General features: G+C 27.7%; 2 protein-coding genes across 8 annotated transcripts in view; one reads left to right on the top strand and one right to left on the bottom strand.

Moving 5' to 3' along the window:
- Window positions 1-12,227, top strand: part of LOC145185992 (sister chromatid cohesion protein PDS5 homolog B-like) — a 17,091-nt gene extending 4,864 nt beyond the window's left edge. For 3 of the 6 annotated variants that reach the window (XM_090077655.1, XM_090077654.1, XM_090077653.1), the window contains exons 7-39: window positions 23-103; window positions 543-683; window positions 817-932; window positions 1,060-1,157; window positions 1,332-1,438; window positions 1,837-1,875; window positions 1,956-2,017; window positions 3,266-3,349; window positions 4,420-4,533; window positions 4,670-4,702; window positions 4,914-4,962; window positions 5,083-5,131; window positions 5,880-6,241; window positions 6,456-6,546; window positions 6,818-6,887; window positions 7,086-7,209; window positions 7,353-7,514; window positions 7,642-7,719; window positions 7,872-8,008; window positions 8,140-8,263; window positions 8,406-8,540; window positions 8,638-8,707; window positions 8,795-8,906; window positions 9,035-9,164; window positions 9,284-9,331; window positions 9,569-9,640; window positions 9,890-9,943; window positions 10,060-10,115; window positions 10,975-11,463; window positions 11,591-11,659; window positions 11,750-11,789; window positions 11,908-11,991; window positions 12,063-12,227. In XM_090077655.1, the coding sequence (XP_089933781.1) occupies window positions 23-103; window positions 543-683; window positions 817-932; window positions 1,060-1,157; window positions 1,332-1,438; window positions 1,837-1,875; window positions 1,956-2,017; window positions 3,266-3,349; window positions 4,420-4,533; window positions 4,670-4,702; window positions 4,914-4,962; window positions 5,083-5,131; window positions 5,880-6,241; window positions 6,456-6,546; window positions 6,818-6,887; window positions 7,086-7,209; window positions 7,353-7,514; window positions 7,642-7,719; window positions 7,872-8,008; window positions 8,140-8,263; window positions 8,406-8,540; window positions 8,638-8,707; window positions 8,795-8,906; window positions 9,035-9,164; window positions 9,284-9,331; window positions 9,569-9,640; window positions 9,890-9,943; window positions 10,060-10,115; window positions 10,975-11,463; window positions 11,591-11,659; window positions 11,750-11,789; window positions 11,908-11,991; window positions 12,063-12,092 (3,510 nt within the window). In that variant the 3' untranslated portion in view covers window positions 12,093-12,227. Of the gene's footprint in view, window positions 1-22; window positions 104-542; window positions 684-816; window positions 933-1,059; window positions 1,158-1,331; window positions 1,439-1,836; window positions 1,876-1,955; window positions 2,018-3,265; window positions 3,350-4,419; window positions 4,534-4,669; window positions 4,703-4,913; window positions 4,963-5,082; window positions 5,132-5,879; window positions 6,242-6,455; window positions 6,547-6,817; window positions 6,888-7,085; window positions 7,210-7,352; window positions 7,515-7,641; window positions 7,720-7,871; window positions 8,009-8,139; window positions 8,264-8,405; window positions 8,541-8,637; window positions 8,708-8,794; window positions 8,907-9,034; window positions 9,165-9,283; window positions 9,332-9,568; window positions 9,641-9,889; window positions 9,944-10,059; window positions 10,116-10,974; window positions 11,464-11,590; window positions 11,660-11,749; window positions 11,819-11,907; window positions 11,992-12,062 lie in introns of those variants that run through there. The other 3 variants (XM_090077658.1, XM_090077657.1, XM_090077656.1) reach the window with 2 other exon arrangements.
- A 92-nt stretch (window positions 12,228-12,319) lies between these two features.
- LOC149891755 (uncharacterized) overlaps window positions 12,320-24,114 on the bottom strand; it is a 37,802-nt gene continuing 26,007 nt past the window's right edge. Inside the window, exons 5-10 of one of the 2 annotated variants that reach the window (XM_090077661.1) lie at window positions 19,784-19,913; window positions 19,613-19,661; window positions 16,230-16,551; window positions 13,999-14,178; window positions 13,220-13,558; window positions 12,320-13,120 (exon numbers count right to left, since the gene is read on the bottom strand). In XM_090077661.1, the coding sequence (XP_089933787.1) occupies window positions 12,639-13,120; window positions 13,220-13,558; window positions 13,999-14,178; window positions 16,230-16,278 (1,050 nt within the window). In that variant the 5' untranslated portion in view covers window positions 16,279-16,551; window positions 19,613-19,661; window positions 19,784-19,913 and the 3' untranslated portion in view covers window positions 12,320-12,638. The remainder of the gene's footprint in view (window positions 13,121-13,219; window positions 13,559-13,998; window positions 14,179-16,229; window positions 16,552-19,612; window positions 19,662-19,783; window positions 19,914-24,114) is intronic. The other variant, XM_090077662.1, reaches the window with a different exon arrangement.

The following is a 24,114-nucleotide window of genomic DNA, read 5'->3' as shown; positions in this document are numbered from 1 at the left end:
TTAGTTTGAATTTTGCTTTTAGAGTAAAAAATCAGAAGCTTATCAACTTGCTTGTGATTTAATTGACCGATGCTCATCTGCTCTTGAACCCTATGTTCAACTTGTAAGCAGTTTTTTGAAATTACTGCTGCTGATGATGATGATTATTATGATGATCATGGTAATAATGATGATCATGGTAATCATCATGATGGTATCATCATGATCATCATCATCATAATGATGATCATGATGATCATTATCATCATGATCATGATAATTATCATCATCATGATCATGATGATGATCATCATCATGATCATGATGATGATCATCATCATTATGATCATGATGATCATGATGATGATGATGTTCATCATCATGATAATGATGACTATCATGATGATGATAATCATCATGATGATGATCATGATCATCATGATCATCATCATGTTGATTATGATGATGATGATGATCATCATCATCATCATCATCATCATCATCATCATCATCATCATCATCATCATCATCATCATGATTAATGAAATTTTTATCTTTTCTAGTTTTTCAATAATACTCTGGTACTTGGGCCTTCACCAGGATCTCAGATGTCAGGAAAGTTATATGATCTTTTATATGAGTTATACAAAATCAACAAAAATGTTTTACTTTATGTTCTCCCTCAATTGGATTTTAAGCTTCAGGTTAGAATGTTTTTTTTAAATAAAAATATGAAGTTATACTACAATTAAGTTATATCTTTCATTTATCATATGTTCTTATCATAGTTGTAAATACATTGCTAAAATCAATAGATTAGGTATTTTATTATTTTAGGGATCTGATGAGTCTGAAAGGTTAGAAGCAGTGAAGCTGTTGCGTAGATTGTTTGAGTATGATGGTGCTTACCTATCTGAGAACAACAAAACTTTATGGAAGTCTTATTTAGGAAGGTATATCCAATTTTAATTTGCTAAACTACTTTTAAGAATTTCAAAATTTTATCAAAAACACAAATAAAATGTTCAATTTTTTTAGTGGAATTTAGGGTATTTGTGCTTTTTTTTTTTTTTTTTTCAGATTTGTTGATGTTTCTCTTGATATACGTGTGGAGTGTATTCAAATGTCAAAACAGTTCTTGCTGTCATCTACTGAAAAATATGTTGCTGATGTAACAGGTGTTTATTTTTTATTCTTTTTTCTTGTCATTATTGTGAGCACAATCTTTATTAAATATACATTATTATATGCTATATTTTATTTGGTTTTCAGTTTAAAATATACTTTCAGTAACTTTTTTAAAACTTTTTAAAAGTTAAAGGTTTTTGTTTAAGGTATTAATTATCATTTAGAACAATTACTTCAGAGAATATTGGATCCAGATGAAAAAGTTCGTTCTGAAACTGTGGTTATTATTTGTGAAGCTGCTGGAGAAAATTTTTCTTTGATACAATCCCAGGTAAAGTTTTTTTCGAACTAAAATTTTCATACAAAAATTTCTTTCTTTTCTCTTGCTTTTGTATCACATCTCATTTACACTTTCATCATCTTTCACTACACAATAAATGGTTAAGAAACATCTCACATTCTCTAGACTTAATGGCTTTTACTTAATGTAATTAAAATAGTTTCCCTTTTGATATGTTCAATTCAATTGTGTTGCTTTATATTTAATAGTTTAATTTCTAAACTTACATATTTATTACATATTTACAGCTAAATGAAAATAAATGAGCATTACTTTCATATCAAGCTTATCTAATTAATAAGATAAATGTTACTTTCATGTCAAGTTGTTATTGTGTCTTTGTTCTTTTTTCTATTTTTCTCTTTTGCCAAACTCCTTTCTTCTTTTAGCTAATAGATGCTGTAAAAGGAAGAACTAGAGATAAAAAGGTACTCAACTCTAAGACATTTTGATGCATTTTTATATCAGCACCTTTCTGAATAACTTAACAAAATAACTTGTTTTTAAGTGGTTAGTGCGTAGGGAAGCCATAACATCTCTTGGAAAGTTGTATAAAATTGTGTATAGCAGGTATTTTTTGTTTGTTGACATTAAATTATTGAATAACAATAAAAAAAAAATGTGTATGCTTATCTTTTCATTTAAATATACATGTTATGTATAAAGGTAATATAACTATACAGTAAGTCTTCTTTGAAATAACTATAAATCTATGCTGCAAATATTTTTCCAAAAAAATTGGAACTACTTAAAAGTATTCCTTTTCTTGTATTTTTTCATAAAACAATTTGAAATTTCAAAGGCATTTTGTGAGTAAATTACAGATAATAACAGATTGAATAAATTAGTAATAAAAATCTATTTCGATTTGTACAAAAATACATGTTTATAAATTAGATAGTGGCTACTAAATTGTATTTTATCAAAGAAATTCTGCAATTTGAAGGGGTTTAAATCCAAGATTGAGACAGCCATAGCATAATTTGTAGCAACCCCTCCGATTCTTTCTTTTCTTTCTATTCTCCACATACTTTTGCAGTATGGAATCCTTTACCTGTTGTAGAACAAAGCCTTTTCCAATTAAATGTTACCCTGATGGATTTGTATTATTCTTCAGAATATCTTTGTAATCCTCCATCTTTAATATGTCATGGATCCTTGTTAGCTCACCTGTCCCACTTGATGAATAACATCCCTAGACCATAACTAAACCACCACCATGATAAAGAAATAAGATAAAAAATGAAAAACTAACATGCATAAAAAATGATTTATTTATATAGTACAGTAATGATTATTTAACTTTATAGTGTTATTAATGAATACTTATTTAGCTTCAACATGAGTTTTTTTTTAAATAATGAGTTATGTAAAAAGTCTTTAATTTGCAATAAAATAAGGATTGCCTTTAATTAGTTTGAATAAATTGCTGTGTATATGCAAATTTATACGAAAATTGAGGTGGTTCTAAACTTTTGGTTGGTAGCGTATATACAAAACAAAAATTTATTTTATTTGAGTTAATTTAATGAATAAACTATAAGATTTATTATTACATTTGTATATAATTGGTAAACATAGGAAACTTTCTCATACATAATTATATGAATCAACTTTGTTTCAAAAATAATTAACCCATCTAAAAACCTTGAATTCCTTTTTCCTTTTTTTTAAAAAGTTTTTGTTTTATACTTCAAAAGCTTGTTATCAGTGGACTGCAGTTATAGTGGACTAGGTACTGCTGGTATTATAATCCCTTATAATAATATAATTTTTACTATAAACTTTTGAATAACTTTTTTTAAAATTTTGTTTTAGTAAAAATGTTCAATGTAAAAAAGATTTATCATGGGTTCCTTCTAGCATCTTGCATCTTTATGTTCAAGACAGCATTGAAGATAGGTAAATTAATATTCAGTTCAAGATTTCACTAAATATAATGCTAACCACATCATTTAAAATATTGTGTTATCAAAAAAAAAGATTTATAAAAAAAGCAATGTCCAAAGGTGTTTTTTCTTTTTTAATTTATTTTCATAATCATATATCAGAATTCATATGCATGACATGATTTTGTACAGAATAATCATACCAAGTGTGGAGAAGTTCTTATTTAAATAACTTTGCAAAAATAAGGAAGCATTATTTAATTTTTTGCAACAATAAAGTACATAGCTATACAAATATAAAAGTTAATTTTTGATGTAATCTCCTTTAGCTTTTACCGCTTGCCTTCTGGTGAAATTTTAAATGATTTTTGGTGAAGTTTTGTCCCAGCAATGCCTTAATTTAGATTTCAGCTATGCTTTCCATAATAATAGTGAAATCCATTGGATTTATATGTGGAGAAAGAGGCCATAAATCCTTTTCTATACTTCTTTTTGGATTTCTTCTAGGTGTTCTGTTTTTTCAATTACGAGTGGTTTTTACCTTTGGCAGAACAGATCCAGTTTCTCTGAGGCATTTTAATGTTTTATAGATACCAGATTGGCTAACATGAGCTTAAAAATCTCACTAGGTATTTTTCCAGTTTAAAACTCAGAAACTGTTGAACAGATTCTTTTTATGGTGAATTACTTTTTATAAATCTGATCTGCAAAATGTACCAAAATATTAAACATGAGTATGAAGTTTTATTTAAACACAAAAATATGAATAGAAACTCTATAAGCGTTAAATAAACAACTTTAAAAAATTGTCTATGCTTGGTCTCATCTCTCTGTAAAAGTTGACCCACAATTCTACAATTTAGAAAAGTATGTTTTAATGGTCCCAGATTTTAATGGTGTAACTTTTATAAAAGATAAAGAATTTTGAATTTTAGACTGCTACTTACATTCTTCTCATATATTTGTAATGTGTAAGAAGAGTTGCAGCTTTATTGGAAATATAAATTAGACAATGTGATAAGACAGCTATATAGCATCTGCAACCTAAAAAAATTTTTTTTTTAACAAAATTTTTATTTACAGGCTTTGCATAGAAAGAGTTTTTCATGGTTGTTTAATACCAGTGTCTCTTGATGCAGAGAGTCGAATGAAAAGGCTGCTTACAATCTACCTTTCGTTAGATGAAACATCAATGAAGTATTGTTTTATATATTACTTTTTAAAGCATTTTAAAGATTTTGAAAATTAATCAGCCATTTTATGGTTATTTTACCAATAAAATTCAATTAAATGTTTTGAAGTCAAAAAAAATTTGTAAATATTTGTTCTTTAGCATGTTTGATAGCATGATGAAGCATAGAGCAAGGTTAGTTTGTGTTTCTAATTGCTACTAATTCACCAATTTTTAAATTTACTAAAAATAAAAATTTCTGTTTGCTACTAAATCCACAAGTTAATGATATGTTAATCATAAATAACACACAACTGTATGGAATTAGTAAATTAAACTTTAGAATTTAAAATATGATTCTTTTATTTATATATGCATTCTGAATTATTTTTAATTGACTTTATAGAGTAAGTTCTGAGTTCAGTGCACTCTTAGAATTATTCAAGAGTGAAGAAGTAAGCCCTTATTATTAGTATTGGTAACTTGTATTGGTTCAAAATTTATTTTAGCAAAAAAAATTGTTATATTAATACTAAATTAATTATTCATTTTAAAAAATTATAATTTTTTTATAGGAAGATAGTAAAGAAAAAAAACTACACAGCAAAATTGTGGCTCTAGCAAGTAAGATGTCCATAAGTCTTTTCTGGAATTTTCTTAACATGTTTGCTAAAATTACCTCTAGCTTCCTAAAAATATTCCATAATTCTACTGGAGGTGCTTCTGCATATACTGAATATAGCATTTGTTGTTAACATCTGATAATAATTGTTTATAGTGTATATCTAGTAATCTCAAATGTGTTTGGTACATGATTTTTTACTTATAAAATGAAAAAAACAAAAGTTATTTTAAAAGTTTTTTTTTTAATTTATTGAGTCATTCTATAGCTGCAAATTGAAAAACAGATTATTTGAAGCGGCCACCATTTTCTTTCTAGCATAAGCAAAGTTGGTTTGCCCAGTTATTAATTCTAGCATGCACATTATGCATGGGGAAATTGTCCACTGCTCAGACAAGAATATGTTTTAGAGAGTTGGTATTTGAATGTTGAGCAAGTCATACCCTCTAAGACAGACCATAATTTGTAGTCAAATAGTTTTAGATCTGGGCTACAGAAATGTAGCATAATTTACACGGAAATGTAGCATAAATGTCAAATAGCAGCCTAGATAAAGTAAATGTGTTCAAATGGTTCACTCATAGAGAATCATGGTTCACTCATAGAGAATCATGGTTCAATCAAATGGTTCACTCATAGAGATTATGTTTAGTCATGTACTAAATCATTTGAAACTACTAGGTTTGCTAAATCAAAATATTTAAGATTATAAAGCCTTAGAAAAATAAATATTTTCTTATTTTAAAAAAGGATGTTTACCAGATCCTGTTCGCACACAAGATCATCTGAAGAAGCTACTACAGATTTGTAATGATGATAATTTGTATCAATTATTCACATTATGTGTTGATTTTAAACAGGAATGTCCAAAAAAAATGAAATCAGTAACAGAAATTCTCAAAAAACTAACTTCAAAAAGTGCTATAATTGACACTGTAAAAGGTTTGCTTGATCGTATCTGTTCGCTAATTGTTGATATGCCAAGTTTCACAATACTTTTAAAAGAAATTAAACTACTTATTGATGGCATAAACAATGATAATGATCCTGATAAAGAAGATTCAGAGGAGGTTCTGCTAGGGAAAGGAAAAAATGGGCTAAAGCTAGTTAAAGTATTACTTTTTTTAAAATTACTGTTAGAGCTTTTTTAATATATGATTTTGTTTTTTTGGCTAAATCAGCATTAACAATTTTGAAGAATCAGTTCAACTTTGTTATGTTTTTTTTGTTTGTTTTGAATCTCATTGGTTAGATTTTATATTAATTATAAAAATAATGTATAATGATAATATTTTTGTGAAATAATGATATTGAATTTTTTTGTAGTGTATAGCAAGCACTCAACCTGCTGTTTTTCAAAGTAAACAATGTTATGAGTTCTTGCTCTTGTTCATCAAACATAATGATTCAAAAGTTGGTAAGTTAATAGCAATCCAATGTTTTATTCAAAAATATTTTTTAAAAAAATGTAAATTTTATTTTAGAACTATCAATTAAATGTTAATTTAAAAACTTTTCCTATGGCTTAAAATGTTTTTTAGCTTTTTTGTAGTTTTATGTTTTATAGTAAAGTGATGAAAAGAATTTAAAGGCATGAAATATAAGTAACATGCTTAAAGAGGGGAAAGGCTGGTGGATTAAGATTCATATGTTTTTTGAAACTTTAAGATTATATATATTTAATTTAGTGGAATTGACATTAGAGGCTTTGAACTATGTTATTGCTGAATTAGAAGCTGTTGATAAGACATTGTGCTCGTGAGTCAGCTATTTTCTTAGTATATAATATCATTTTTGTTTTTTTTTAATTTTTTGGTTACTTTATATTAATTTGGTATATGTGATTTTTTATTTATTGATTAAGTTCACATCAAAAGCTACTAAGGGTACTAACTTCATTTCTTCACACATGGATTTTCCATATTTAATTAATTTTTGTCTACTTCTTTTTCTTAGATGCTATCAACCAGTTCTTAGCAAACTTGTTATTCAAGGGTTATGTAGGCAAGCTAAGTTGTCTTTGCGTTGTTTGGACACTATGCTAAATGATCCATCTATTGTAATGGAGAGAATATTCAAGGTTGATATTGTTAAGTTTTTTATGTTTCTTTAATAGTAACTAAAACAATATATATATCTATATATATATATATATCTATATATATATATATATATATATATATATATATTTGCCTCTTAAGTTAGAGAATTGTTTTTTTTTAGAATCTTCTTGAAAAGTTAAACTTTGATGTAGACAGTAGTCAACTTCAAACAGTACTTTCTGCACTCGGTGAAATTGCAATCCTGGCACCTACTATTTTTGAAATTAAACAGAAGATAGTTATCAATGATTTTATTGTAAAGCAGCTCTTAATTACTGATCGGGTAATACTCTTTTTTTAATGATGTATTAGATTGCACATTGTTAAAGATATTTTAGAAGCTACATTATTAATGATGATTAGAATGCACATTAGCATGATTTGTGTTTTTTATTTGATTTAATGATTAGGAGGATACAAGTAACTCTCAAGAAAGTGATGATGAATGGCAATCTGATAGCTTGGTTTCACAAGAAACTCTTAGCAAGGTTGCACTCATTACATTTTTGTATTTTCTGCTAAGTGATATTCTTTGTATTTTTTACTTAAAGATTTTTTTTTTGAAGGATATTATTTTATTTGATTATTTATGATTCTTATCACAAAGTTTTCATCTAAAAGATTTTTTTTTTCTTGGTAGATTAAAGGTATTAAACTTCTTACTAATTGGTTACTGGGGCTCAGACATAATCATAGTAGCCAGGCTATTCCAGTTTTTAGACTCCTTTCTGCAATATTAGTTAATGAAGGAGATTTAACAGGGAATAAAAAAATCAGGTATGTTTATCAATAGTGTGGTTACTATTTTTTTTATAATCTAGTAATATTTTTTGTAAAGTTTCATTATTTAGCATATTCTAAAAACAGTTTAAAACAAGAGTTTGTATGAAAGTTTTTTTGTTTATAAGTGCTGCAAATCGATCTCGTTTGCGCCTTGCAGCAGGGTTGGCTATTTTAAAAATTGTACAAAATGTAAATTATGTTGATGTGATAACACTTCAGCAGTACCAGCAGCTGTCTTTTGTAATCCAGGTGACATTCTCCTTTTTTATTCTTGTAAATCATTACGTTTTCTATTGTGCTACAGCTTTGTGGTTAGGATTTCCAAAAAACATAATTTTTTTTTGAGAATTTTGAAAGTAATTATATTTGTGTATATTCAAATTTACATCAGGATTCATGCTACAAAGTTCGAGAAAAGTTTACAACGAAGTTGCATCAAGCTTTAGATAAAATGCAGCTGCCTCTTGATTATTTAGCATTCTTTTCTTTGGCTGCAACTGATCCTTCAAAAGAAAGGCGACTAAAGGTATTTGTTTTGCATTGTTTTCAAAATAGCATTAAATTATACAAACTGGAAAATAAGATTTTGTTCCTTTTTTTTGGGACTATTCTTTTATTCATAGGTTTATCATATGATATCAAGAAATGCTCAAACAAGGCGTGAATATAGTCGATTACATTCTGTTGCAGCAGGTTAATTCTTTTTCTCTTTATGGTTTGTATGTCTCTAAGATTCTTTCTGTTAAACTAATTCTGCTGATTTTTTAATTGTTTTTATAGCTCGTCCATACAATGTTCTACCTGAGTACTGTCTTCCATATGTTGTTCATTTGTTAGCTCACCACCCAGATTTCAATCCTACAGATATGAATGCACTACAGAAAACAAAAAAGTGATATATATTTGTATATTTGTTTTCAAACTAAAAAAGAAATTCTAACTAAAATAATGTCTAAAAATTGAGCTTAGATTTAATTGATTTATTACCTTCAATTTTTATTCTTAACTTGATGTGGAAAGGTATCTGTGGTTCTTCTTGGAGCCTATCATGGGATTAAAAGCAGAAAATTATAGCTTCCTCAAAAAGTTATTGGAAAACATTAAACAAACTAAAGATAATCAAGAACCTGACAATAATCTTGTAAATGAGGTACTTCAAGATCTTTATTTATACATTTAAAAGAAATTCATCAGGTTAACAAGACAGGAAGTTTAATTTGAAATTTTTGTTGAAATACATTTTAAAGTATACAGAAATTTATTTTTTAGAAACTATATACTGTATGTGATTTGGCCATACACTGTATTATGACTAAAGTGAGTTTTTTGTTACTTTTTTTTTGTTTGTTTTTGTGCAAATTAGATTTTATATTATCTTTATATTTTTAACTATCTTTCTGATCCTAACTCATAAGATAGATAAATCTTTCTGATCCTAACTCATAAGATAGATAAAGGCTTCAAAAGATTTTAAATAAGAAAATGTAAAGCATTGGTATAATATGATGTTAGTGTTGTTGTCGTTTTTGTTATATTATTATTTCCAATTTTTAGTGTCACACATTCACTCTTAAAGATTTTCCTGGCAATCTTGTTTTACCTAAAAAGCTGTTTATTGCTGATAAGGTAAGTTCTATTATTATATAATTCAAGTGTAAGACCATTTAAATTAGTGTTACTAAATGTTTTCTAGAAAAGAAATTGACTGTTGTCGAAAGATTGATTTTTGTTAAAACTGTTAAAATAAATATAGTTCCTTACAACTTTTGTATTACATGTGATGTTTGAATAAAATAGGAAATTGCTTGTAGGCTTATTTTTTAAAAATGCATTTCCTTATTGGGTTTTGTTTTTTTTTATTATTTCTTATATTAGAACTTAAACAATACGAAACTGTATTTACCAAAAGATTTTGTTCTATCTCCTAAGGTATATTATTGTTTGTTTGTTTTTTTTTGTTGTTGCTGATAATGTTAAGAGGTTCAACCACTAAATACAGCTAACTTTATAATTTCATATTAAAAGAAAAATTTATATTTGCATAGAAAAATAAAACTATGTTAGATGCTGATACTAAAGTTGTGCCAAACAAAATAAAACAGTAAGTATTATGTTTTTGTTTTTTTTTTGGTATTTTTTTTTTTTATCACTTAACAAATGTGACTTCACGTTTTTGTCAAGCTCTTGAGAATCAAGCCATTACCAAGATATACTTTTTTCTCAGATCATTTTTGCTCACTTTGGAATATATAAACATTAGAGCATAATAAAAATATCAACCCGATTGGATTAAAGTTAATTTTGGGAAATGGTTTTAACGTTTTCAAGATTTTAATATATTTTCTAATATTTCTTACATATGAGGTTTCAACTTTCACACACTCACACTGACAAAAAAAGAATTGCTACTATTAGTGGCCATGGAATGTTTTTTTTGGGTGGGAAAAGAAAGTTTCCTGATCTACTCTTGACCACCTCGAAGAATTGGTATTAAAGTTAATAGACATAATTGTCTTTGCTTCGATTGTGGGTCTGAGCATTAGGTTCATTTATTTTGAACATATCTCTAGATTTACCTCATAATTGCTCTACTTTTTTTAGTGGTAACCCAGACTTTGGCTTTTTATTTCATTGTTCTATTATAAAAAGAACACTTAAGTGTCGAAACAAAGTTTTATTGTCTGACATAACTACTTTCTGTATACTTTATCTTCTGGAAATGCTATTACCATAAAAATTAAATATTCTTTATATATTCTTTATTTGGTTTTCCAAAAAAAACAACAACAACAACAACAAAAGTTTAAAAAAATATGTACAATATTGTTTTTGTATATATAAAAGAAACGTTGTCCAAAGTGATGTAAATGTTGACTTTTTAGGTAGTGGCTTATTCATCATGGTTTTTCCTTTTCTTTTTCTTTTTTTTTAATGTATAATCAAAATTGGGTTTTTTACAGGGAAAAGTTTGAAGAGCAAACGACTAAACGATCATTGGCAACATATTCTAAACGTGCTGCGTTGGATAGTGAAACTGAAAACCGAACACCTAATAAAAAATCTCGTTTTATACCAAAAGACAAAGAATTAAAAACACCTGTTGAGATCAGTCAAAGAGCTAAAAATGCCAAAAGTATAGTCCGTAATCTAGAAAAAAACAAAGCACTTTCTCCTAGTCCGCAAAAACGATCTCCGTTAAAAAGCCCAAAAATGAATATAAGAGATACACCTAACAGTAATTCTTCCGTAACTCTCTCAGACACAGATATACCGAAAACAAAAAGTGCTAAACAAGCTCAGTTAAAAAAAACACAATCAAAATTAGACTCTTTTATTCAAATAAAAAAAGGTGTTAATAATGATAACGAGTCCACTGATAATAAGGACGTTGAAAAAGAAAAAAGAAAACAAAATAAATTTGGACGCCAAGACAAGCGGTTGCTATCCAAGTGAGTTTTAAAATGAAAGACATTTGAACACATTTTACTAGCAATTATTCATACATTTTATTTCTACTTTAGTTGCTGTCTTTAGTTTTAAATCTTAATTAGTTTCAAACTTTTTTAACTTATTTAGTTTAAAAAATTACCCGTTGAGGTCCTCTCCCCTAAAAACTACTAATGTTCGGATTAGTACGTCAAAAAGGTGAGTAAATGCTTACTGATTGGATCCTGCATCTAGTTGAATTAAAAAAAATAGTAATGCATCTCAATTATCTTCTGTTTTGTATTATAGATTTGAAACAAGTGAGATTGATAAGGAAGTAGCGGAAGAGGTTCTGAAAGTGGTTTTTATGTTTAAATGGTTAAATTTTCGTTTTTGAAACACTGAGTTTGGTGAGAATTTGATAGGTAAACTTTAGTAGAGCATTTTTTTAACTCTTTTTATTTTAGATGCCTCATTTGTTAAGCAATAACGACGACTCGACGAAAACTTCTGAAAAAATTATACCTGTTGACAAAGCTGGCAAACTGTTGGTAAGGCTTTATAACCTCGTTTTAAAGCAAGTTTTCTATTCTTATTTTTACTTTACAATGTCTTTTTTCAGGTCAAAAGAAAACAAAGAGCTCGGAGATAGTTTAGCTTTGAAAAACCTTTGAGAGAGATAATTTCAATATTGCATCTTATATGAAAGATCTCAAATGTATTTTAGAAGTTCTACAATTTTACTTTTGTAATATAGTTTCTCAATGGATTACAACTTTCTTTTAGATTTTTATGGTTGTTTTCTTTGCAGTTCATTTTAGTATTGATTTTCTTGAGCTTAATCGTTCAAATATTTGATAAATAGCAGAAAGAAAATCCTTTATTAATTCGAAATTAAAAATGCTCGCTTATTACTGAAATTGTCCTAGAAGGTGACAAGCAATTGCTTTAAAATCTCTATAAAGGTCAATTTTCAAAGAATAACTTTTAAATTACTTTTTTCATAATGTGTTCTCTGTTGGTATGTTTTTCTCTTGTAAAACTTGTCACTTAAGTTTGAATACCACTAGTAATATTTCATTCTTCGAAGTCTTTAATTATTTTCTAGCAGTTTTTTCGTTTTTCTTTTATATAAATACTCTTTATATCTTTGTCGTTTTTCACCACTTTACTTCATGTTTGACAAATCTGTTTTTGATTAAACTTTTGGAGGACCATTTAAAGGTCCAGGAATCAAAACGTAATTTGATCCGCTCTGTGAATGAATCACATAATTTTCGTTTCCATTTACATGACCTTGTGCCCAATATGGCTGTATAATGTAGTTCGGTTGATGTGTATACAGTTCGCCGCCCTCAGGATAGCCTCTCTGAATATTAGATTGCAAAAGTTTTTGTTGCTCTATCGTTAATGTTTCATTTTTGTGCGATATAAGAGAATTAACTGTTGACGGTTGTGGTTTGTTCCGAGATGATCGATTCGAGCTTGAAGTAGAGGAATACTTATCAACCTCTTCTTCCTTATTTAATTTTATGTCTTTTGACTCAGAAGTCTTTATGTATTTTTTATATCCAATTATACATGAAGCAATAAGAATAATGGAGACACATGCGGTAATCCCAGAGATCGCCGGTATATTTAAATTGGATATATCTTTTTGCGGTGACTTTTGGAAAGACTCTGTAAAACATACAAAGAATTATTCTTACTTTAAACTTATAAAATTTCTACACTTTTAATAAATGAGACAACAGGTGTTTAAAAAAAAATTCTTTTTACCTAAATTTTCTTCATACTCTGCTAAAAACCTTATTTCGTCATTTGCTGTTCCTAAGTTGTCATGTAATGATATATTCACCAAGTTGCCCAAAGTTATCACGGTTAAAGGTAGATTATTTTGTTTTTCTTTTGGTAACATAATTTTATGATAGAAATTATTGTTACCGGTTAAAAGTAAAAAGCCATAGGGTAATTTCAAGTCAAGAATTGTTATTTTGATTTGAGTGCCATAGCCTGTCTCAATGCTCCAATAGCAGTCGATAGGTTTATCGTAGGACAAAGTAGAAACAATTCTTCCTCTTTTTTCTTTTAATCTGCAACCGCAATTACATTTTTCCACTAAAAGATTAGATTTGTACAGTATTATTTAGAAATATTGTATTACTTTTCCATTATTTGTATTTAGTAAATATTTTTTTGGGGCTGATGCAGCCTGACAATTTTCAGTTGGAGTTTTTATAGTTTCTGTTTCATGAGAATTCTTCAAACATGATACGTTAGATTTTTTTTTTTTTTTTTTTTTTTTCTCGATAAATGACAAATTAGAAATAACGTTTCTAAGCTCTAATAATGAAAATTTCTTAGATCTCAGCATAACTATTTTTAAATATTTAGATTGGCACTAAATTTGAAAGAGAAAATTAAAATCGGTGGCCTTTTAGTTGGATTTTAGTTGTATTAGTAAATGGCGTGTGGCTTTTACAAGAAAATAAAAACAAATGAGATAAGCAACACTTGCTGAACGGAATTAACACTAAAATTTTGAGTTGTTTAGTTACCTTTTGGACATGCCAGCAAAACGCACGGTATTTTCATTTCTGCGTATCCTTGACATAAACTTTGTGTATTATTTGTGTTTGAATCCACAACAGTGCATTCTCGATGTTGATATCTAAAACCATTACCACACGTTACTGAACATGCGCTTAATCTCGACCATTCGCTCCATTGAAGATTTTCTAAACGAAAATCGTTGGAAAGAATTTTAAAAAGAGTATTTAAGATACATTAACAACAGTGTCTCAAACCATTAAAAAGAAAAAAAAAACAGCATTAAAAACTGAACATCTGGGATACACATAATTTCGATTCATCAAAGTTTTTTTAAATATAAAACCTCTTATCATCAAACATTTTTTAAATTATAAAAAATCTAATCATCCTTTATTGATATCATTATGGGTCTCATTACATGACAAAGTTTTCTAAGAAGACTGTTTAAAACTTCATAAGCTCTTGCTAAACAATTCTTCTTTATGTTTAATTAACAAACAGAAAAGGAAATAAATTCTTTTTATATCTCTAAAAGTGATATAATGGGCGGATTTTATGTAATTAAAACTAATATAATTAAGCTTACTTCGCGAGACACATAAGGCGTCGGAGAATTACCCAAATACCTGGTGTATTTATTTACAGGGTTTACACAAAAATCATAAGTTCAAATTTATGAATTTAAAAAAAAAAAAAAAAACGGTTAAAAATATTGTTGTATATAACAGCTATTTTTCTCACACTGTACAGTGGTCGACAAATTATCTATCAGAGCCGAATATTAGCAACGTAACAATTTAGAAATCTTTTGAGAGCCGAATATTAGCAACGTAACAATTTAGAAATCTTTTAAGAGCCAAGTTTTTTTTGAACAACAATCTAAAATTAGTAAAATTAAATTAAAAAAAAAAATCAGTTCTCATCGTCTATTGAAGTAGCTGAAGGACCGCAGTTCATCGACTACTGTACTAGTAGTATTGTTTTTTCTAAATTCCCAGTTCTTACACCAACTGGTGTAAACTATTAAGAAATGATTATCATTGAATCATTCTTTCTCTCAAAGAATACTTGACAAGACGGCTTTTAATTTTTGTTTTAACTTATTTTATAAACATAAGAGACTTTTGCTTTTACATAACCAAAGCTGCTATGAGCTTTAAAATAATGAGATTGATTTAGTTCAGTTATTGAATGAATATTGCATTATTAAAAGTGGAAAATAATCTACTAAAATCAAAAAAGTGTGACACAAGTTTGCAGTCTATATTTTAACTTTGTCATTCGCCTAATATTCCACCTTTACATGCGGTTCTCGCTAAAAATTATAGGACTTATTGTTTAAAAATATTTATTTTATAAATCATAGATTGTAGCTAATATATTTTTAAAATCTTTGGTAAAATGATAGCTAATTCAGAAACAGAGGAGCTTGTTTAACAATAATTAACTGTGACTAAAGAACGCTTTTTTGTCAACCTATCTACATTGATTTCACGAGTAAGGTAAGTTACTACCTTATTCTTTGCAGTAAATTATTTTCGGAAATAAATCTCCGATGCATTAAAAAAAAAAAAGTTGTAATATACGAAGTTGACGAATTGTTCGGAGCTTATTGCCAGACCTTTTAAATATTTAATCTAGAATGAAACGGTCACTTTTCTGTGTTAAAAGTTAAGTTTGCATATTTTTCTGCAAATCTTAAGCATGTCTTTATTTATCATTTAAGATAACTTTAAAAATGCTTTTAGTGATTAATAGTTTTTCGTTGATTTTAAATAAGATGGTAATGAGATGAGTCTGAGCTATTATTGATTATAATTCAGAAGCAAGAAAATTTGAAACCTGACCTTTAGGAATTTTTCAAATATAAGAAGAACTATGAGAGTAATAGAAATTTATTTTGCGTACTTGAGGTTAAAAACAAGTCTTTTTATCCTATTTAAGCGATTCGTGACTGTGCTTGGATACATTAATCTTTTAAAATAGAAAATAGAAAAAAGAAAAAATATTATAAGAAGTAGTAATCATTCAACCAAATACCACGTAAAGATTTTAGTAAAACTTTTTTTATTCGCTAAAAATTTTGTTTAGAACTTTATTTGCTACAACAAAAATTCTTTTACAAAAATTCTATTTTAAAACACAAAGTTCGTATTGGGAAGCAAGATGTTACAACTGAATAAGTAATTATTCAAATTTAAAATTTTGCAAAAAAATATTATATAAAAATATTTACCTTGACAAGATTTCGAGATAAAAACGATCGCAACCAGCAATAAAATCATTATTCGAGTTGAAATTTTCTTGAAATGAGTCGTGCTTCTAAACTTCACGTTAATTATTTAATTTAATTTACGAATCTCTAAAGGCAAAGCGCTAAGCCTAAAACCAACAATTAAGAAAGCATCAAAAGAAAGTTTTTCTAAGTCAATACATCATTGTTTGAACGTGCAAAGTAACCAAGGATTAACTGGTAAATTCAACGCAACTTTTTTTGCCGTTTTTTATCGACGGGAGAGAATTTCTTTGAAATTATTTAATCGCGAGGTAACTTTTCTCTGAATGAAAATTGTTTTATTCCCTAGTGGTATGTTAAAATTCTTCCAATTCAATAAAATAACTACAATAAGAAGAAAGATAAATGACTTCCTAAAAGGAACAGTATTTCGTCGAAATGCTAATAACCATTTACATTTGTATGTGAGCAAAATATTATAAACAAACTTCTAATATGTTTAAAAAATATACCCGGTTTTTAATTTATTTGAAGCTTAACTGTAATAAACTACTGCCTAAAAACTAAAATATTTTATAAAAGTTTCAATAAAAAAAAATCATAAATTGCCACAAAGTCGGTGTCAAGCTGGGCGCTATGCTTTTGAAGATGCATATATATTTCGACTTCATAGAAATCTATGATAGTTTAATTAACAGCGTTTTATTTATTCTAAAAAGAATGATAAGTTCTAAAAAAAAAAAAAAAAAAGGTTCATTAAGATAACGGTTTTCTTTTGGTTATATGTGCTTTGGCTCCGGCAAACGATTTTCTTTCAGAGGTTCAAAATACTTTTTTTTGAATAACAATTTATAGCAAAACTTTTTGAATTCACTAAAAACTTAAAATTTCTTTTAAAAATTAATATTCAACTGAAGAAAAGTAAAGTTTTAATATATAAGTGTTTGCTTTTCACAAAATAAAAATAAATAATGGATTTCATGAAGAAAAGTTATGCTATTTAGATAATTAGAAAATCTATTTCAACAATTTTTTTAACTATAAGTTTTACAAAAAGCATTTTTATAGCTAACTATTTAAAAAAAAATTATTAGTGTGCGTTTTACATCAATACTGCTATAATGCGAAATATAGGAACAGGATTATTATTTAACGTTCTTTTTTTAAATAGCTTTACATCCTAGTATTCAGTATGAAGTCTACAGGGAAAATGATTACACCAACAGTTAATGTTTTTGAACAGCGCTTGAATCATAAACCAGTAACAATACTTATGTTACAGTTGCATTACGATTGATAAACTGCTAACAATACTTGTGGTACAGTTACATTACGATTAACAAGGAAAAGAGCATCAGAACCTCAGGATGAAATTTTTAAAAGGAAACGCTGTAATTAATATTACAAAACTATTAAATGATTGACAATATTAAATTGTTGGTGCTGTGTCAATTAACTGTTTTATATATATATATATATATATATATATATATATATATATATATATATATATATATATATATATATATATATATATATATATATATATATATCTACCAATAAACCATACCAATAAACCAACCGTTTTTCTACCAATTTGTTTTTTTTTGTTTTTTTTAACCATAGATCAAGCTTTATAAGTCGAGTAATAAAACTTCTAAAAATCTACTTCCAAAAATTTAAATCCTATTTAAATCCTGTTCACTTTTATACAACTTAACAGATGTAGAATCACATTTCAAAAATCTACTTCATTTTACATTTAAGTGAAAGTTCACTTCGAATAAATAAAAAGTTTTCCTTTTAAATGATTGTGTTGTATGTAACATCGGAAATGTATGTAACACCGGAATTCGCCAGGAAATAAACGCAATATTAATAAGAAGTTTTCAAGAAGAAAAAAACCTCAAGCCTTATTCTACACTTACATTTAATGTGGAATAATTAAGGTCCACAATAAAGATATTAAATTTTTTTAAAAAAAGTAATTAACTATGAAATGTTTAAGATAAGAGAAATGTTTAAAGTAAGAGAAATGTTTAAGATAAGAGAATTGATTATTCTAAAACTTTTACGATTTAATTACACTGATATCTTAACGGCCGAAGCTGCTTTTAAAACCTGGAGATGTTTTTATTAGTTTCTAAGTTGCAAGTATCATAAGGTGAAAAAATCCATTTACTTACTTTTTTAACTAACTAAACTTAGAAGATTGACTTGACTTGAATGATCTGAAAACTGGAATTTAATGTTTTACGATCATTAAAGCAATAATGATCTAAAACGTTTTTAAATATATTATAAAGTCATTACTCTTTATAGGTTTATTTCGAAACATATCATTTCCGATTCTGATGCTAATAATTATTCAAGTATAATGAATGGGCGTCTAAGTAAAAAAGTTTGGTTTTTTTTTTTTTTTTGCAGTATTTAGTATAAAATAGTTTTTAAAAAAATAAACGTATTAAGATGACCGATGTTATCGTTTGAAATATATTTTAATTTTTTCTTTTACATGTTATCTATTCATATCTGAAATAAAATTTTATTGAGCATTAACTTAATTAACAGAGACTAACTTCATTAAGTTTTGATACACCAAGTAAGTAACAATATTTGACTTAGTGAGAAAATATAATTATTTTTAACAAAACGAGGACTGTTTCTTTACTTTCACAAGAAAATAGAGACACAGTTCTCTAGCGTCGTCGTGTTTTTTTAAATTTATGCCCTTAGTGCAGTTGTATAGGTGGATGTGTGTATGTGTATGTGCCTGTGTGACTGTTTTATTTTGTCGATTGGTCTAAAGGGTTTAAAAGTAATTATGCTTTGTTGAATGGTATTCGTCTATGGCTTTGGTAATAGTTGATGTGGTGGTTTGTGTAATAGTTCGTGTAATAGTTCGTGTAATAGTTCGTGTAATAGTTCGTGTAATAGTTCGTGTAAAAGTTCGTGTAATAGTTCGTGTAATAGTTCGTGTAATAGTTCGTGTAATGGTAACCTTCACTTTTGATTAACCTAAAGCTTTGATATTAAATTTTTAAGAGCATAATGACAATTTTTTAATTCCTGACTCGAAGCAAATGTAATGTTGATTCTACTGGTCTTTTTCGTTTTTTATAATACTTAATAAATATTCGAAATGTTTTTAAAGCTCTCCTAAAACTATTTGTTTTCTATCTCGCTCTTAAAATTCATATCCAAAGTTCACTCTCTTTCTTATAAAGCTTATGCTCAAAAAATCTTTCTTTTGTCTCTCTAATACAAAATCTCCCTTTTCTCCCTCCCCTTCCCCCCAGATTTTCTCAACCATTTTTTTCTATGTGATGTTTCTTAATACAGGTGTTGTTTGTATTAAGTGAAAATAACAAACATGTGCTTACAATTTCTTTTTTATCCTTTCCTCAATCAAGGTGTGTTGGTTGATAGGACCTGTAAAGATGTTAAATAAACCTAGTCTATTAGAATTAAAACAACACAAGCACCAACACTTTCACTGCAACTTTACAGCCTTGGCACGGCAAAGCAATTGCAATACTTTTTAGATTTCTTACTTTTAAGTTTTTCATCATTGAAAATTGCTTGCTTACACTTTTCTGTAGATCACCACCTCAATCTTGTGAGGCTATCTCTGGCTGTCGTCATCGGTTTTCTAACGGCTTCATAACCACTGATGTTTTTTTTCTAAGTAAAATGTTTTTAAAAGTATTTTAAGAAACAGGTTTTTCACGATTTTTGTAAAAGATTTTGAAAAGTATAAATTAACTTGGATTGGCTTGAAAACGAAAATGGTTGAGAATTATGTACTCAATAAATTTCTTTCAAATCTCCATTCCGTGTAAAAAAAGTACATTTAAAATTTAAAGCTTTACTTATATGTTAATTTTAAAAAAAGTACTTGATATAAAAAATTTTCTTTTGTTTTACGTTTCAAAAAAGAACTTCTGTTTTTAGTAGTTTTTTCTTAAAAGACATAAACAATCACTCATCGTTTCTACCTAAAAGTCAGATATAATCAATTTTGTTATTTGCTGATCTTCTGGTGAAAACTGGGCACCTACTTGCTGATTGTATCTTCCTTATCAATGTTGCAATTGGTATTTTTGTTAATCAACATTCTTGATAGGATTTTGTTTATAAAGCATACGAGTATATACAGTGGTGATCACAGAAATAGCATACAGAGTTCATCAGAGTTAACATAATTTTTTTATTTATTAGTGAAATTTAAAAAAATAATACTAATTAACTCATTACTATTTATTAGCTATAAATCATAAGAAAAAAAAAATCATTTTTAGCTGAAGTATAACTACAATTATTGCAAAGTTTACAAAACACAACGAAAAGTTGTGATCATAGAAAAGTATATCAAACAAAAAAAAATAGTGCTCTTTAAAAATCACCATCAAAACATTAGAACTAGCATTATTTTTTTGTTTAGTAGCCTTTGTTTATTACTGCAGCACATCTTGATAGCATCCTGTTAACAAGGCTTTATTTATCTCGTAAAACCATCCCAGTAAGTTACCATACCGTAAGTTCTTAATTGAATTCAGATCGGAACTTTGGAGTGACAATTCTAGAACATTAACTTTATTTTCCTCAAACCAAGATTTTACAAAATTTGCTATGGGTTGTTGTTATGCATTAAAATTCAAGTAACAGGTAGGTTATCATCAGCATACAACTCCATTACGTTTTGTAATACATCTTTTTACTTGTATTAATCCAAATTTCCATCAGTTTTGACCAACGAAGCCAATACCATGCAAGAACATAGCTCCCCAAACCCTAACATTACCCCCATAAATAATCTTTACAATGCTTTGTTTAAGTTCTCACTTAAAAGTTCAATCAAAAAATTCCAAATTTTGATAATAAATGGGATTCTCCACTAGCATGTGCTATTTAGTTGAGCACTTCCACACAACAAAATTTGAAAATAAAAATTTTTCCGTCACATTGGCGTATTTACCAAACATTAATGCAGTTTCCTTCTTGTAAGTTATCATAAAAAATTTCATTAAATTAATACGTAAAAACAAGCTATAAAAAGCAATTATTATTGGGTAGGCTATTTCTATGATCACCACTGCATGTCTAAAGTAATGACTAATAATGGTTGGGGAAAGGCCGATAACTTCCGAATAACGGGTAATCCCGGACACTTAACGTATTGCTAAAATTAAAGAAATGGTTTTGTTTTAAGTACTGACAATTGTTAAATAAATCTGTGGCATATGTAAAATATCCGTCTCAATACGCCGAGCAATCGGTAGGGAGTGCGTGAAATTGTTTTTTACCATCAGAAGAACTATGTATCATCATACTTAATTTACTTACTACTGTATCTCATTTGTATAACTTTTATTACTTTTTTTTATTAAGTTTAATGAAAAATACAGCAATTTTTTTGTAAATGCGTTTTCTTTCTTCTTTTCTTGTATTAAGAATTGGAATGTACAAAGTTTATTAGATTAATATACATTATAACACATAATGATGTTAGATTATACAACGCATTTTGTGCTACTACACTTTTGCCTGTATAAAAAGCCACAAAAAAAAATTTTTTTATGGCAAAAACTTGAAAAATGTTTTGCTTTTGAGAACAAAATTAACCGTAAAGTAAGTTTACTGAAGATGACAAATATCAGCAAAATTTGTTGAATATTTTTGTACTTTCACATTAAATTAGAGCACTTTACATTGATTTTGACACCTAAGTTTTTATACGGTTCTTAATCAGCAAAAAATTTGCTATCATAATCATAAATATAAGGGTAGGGGGTAGGGGTAAATACCATCTTTCACTGTTGTTTACTTCACAAAATATCTTATATACCTTAATTGTGGTGTTTTGCAATTTATCACTTATTAGTGATAGCTAAAATATTTCACTTTAAAGGTTTGAGCATGACAATTAGATTAACTTAACCAATCGTCGACTTACTATCAAAACCTCATAAGTCCGAATTTTTCAATTTTGGAATTTTGACTTAAAAATCGGTTAGTTTTCTTAATGCGCAGCTCTATGCAAAATTTGTGTATTAATTATTAGTAATTACACTTATTAATGAAGCTCAATTAAAAAAAAAATTTTTGGTGGGTTTATTATATTTATTATTAGTTTTTTGTGTCTCCTGTAAAATTTGTAAAAAGGGACATAGAAGGTATTGATAGTAAGCCGACGAAATATTTTATAGAAAAGTGAAGTCGGTGTTGCGTTAAAAAAGTTAGTCGTTAAAAAAGTTACAAATAGTTCTGCGCATGCATTACGCATGCGCAGTATGGTCAAAAAGCGTTCGTTAGGGAATGAAATTAGACGTTAAAAAAGTTGCATTGTTTCATTAGGGTATGTAAAATATTAAAAATTAGTTTATACTTTACATTAAAAATGGCTGTCCATGTTTACTCAGTTGCTGAATTCATAAGCTTTACTACTGATATATGGACCAGTAGTTCAAATGAAAGCTTCATGAGCCTGACAGGTCACTGTTTAGACAACACATTTAATCAGAGAACTGTTGTACTTAGAGTAGCTCCATTTCCTGAGAGGCATACAGCAGCAAATATTGCTGAATTGATTGAAGATATTATGGCTGAATTTAAAATATCACCTTCAAAAATTCATTTAATAGCTAGATAATGGCACAAATATTGTTAAGGCTATTAAAGATAGCCCATATGATAGTATGGCTTGTTTTTAAACACACTGCAAGTAGTAATTAATGAGTGTATTTTTGAACGAACAGTTGTCAAGAATGTCATTGCAAACTGCCATTCAATTGTTGGGCATTTCAGCCATTCTCCCCAAGCCTGCCCTAAACTTAAAGCTCTTCAAGAAGCAAACAATTTTTCTAAGCACAAAGTTATTCAAAATGTTCCAACAAGGTGGAATAGTACCTGTCATATGTTAGAACGAATTTATGAACAAAGGAAACCTCTAACCATATATGCACTTGAAAATGGTAAGCTTCCTTTATTAAATGCAAAAAAATGGATGATTATTGGACAGTTTTATGTTTTGCCAAAAGATTTCTACAAAACAAGAGTTCGCTTGAGTGAAAAAAATTCTATTGCCTTAGATATTATACCACAGATACAGCTTTTGAAACATTTCATTAATAAAGCTTTAATTGATGACAACTAATTCAATGGAGAATAGTTCCAAACAATATACTGATAACTATAACATCATCTTGTCAACATTTCTTGATCCCAGATTCAAATTAAAAATGTTCAAAAATGAAAACACCTTTTCAGCTGCCAAAACAAGTATTGAGAACATAACCATTCAACTTATTAAAACACATGAAAATATAGCTTGTGATATTGAAAATATTGACTCAGAATATGAAAATAATGGTACAGTACTAAATGATTACAAAGATATAGTAAAAATGGGTTTTGACAATTGCTTCGAAGAACTTGTAGGATTTAATTCTAAATAAATTGGTCAACCACAAACTTTAATTTCAAATGAAACTTTATTAAACAAAATTCAACTCTACTCAAATGAAGACATTATTGATAAAGGAAGCAATCTTTTGTTGTGGTGGAAATCACAGAAAACCAAAATGTGACTATTAGCAAAGCTTGCTTTAAAGTATTTAAGCTGCCCACAGTCTTCTGTGGAGAGTGAAAGACTTTTTAGTATTGGTGGAAATATATATACTGCAAAGAGAAATAGCTTAACAGGAGTTCATGGTGAAATGTTAATATTTCTGAACTATAATATGAGAAATTAAAAATATTTGATTTTGTATATATTATTACAATTAGTATAGTATAATTCTTTTAGGAGTATCCATGTTCTATTTTTTCATGAAATATAATTTATTTAGGAGTTTAAAAGCTTTGATACTATGAGGAGGTCAAA

Source organism: Hydra viridissima, unplaced genomic scaffold, assembly GCF_058129835.1.
Source record: "Hydra viridissima isolate aposymbiotic clone 2 unplaced genomic scaffold, HvirCarnegie_v1 scaffold_2, whole genome shotgun sequence".
Lineage (NCBI taxonomy): Eukaryota > Metazoa > Cnidaria > Hydrozoa > Anthoathecata > Hydridae > Hydra > Hydra viridissima.
Note: the sequence above shows the minus strand (reverse complement) of the source record. Positions and strands in the feature narration are given on the sequence as shown.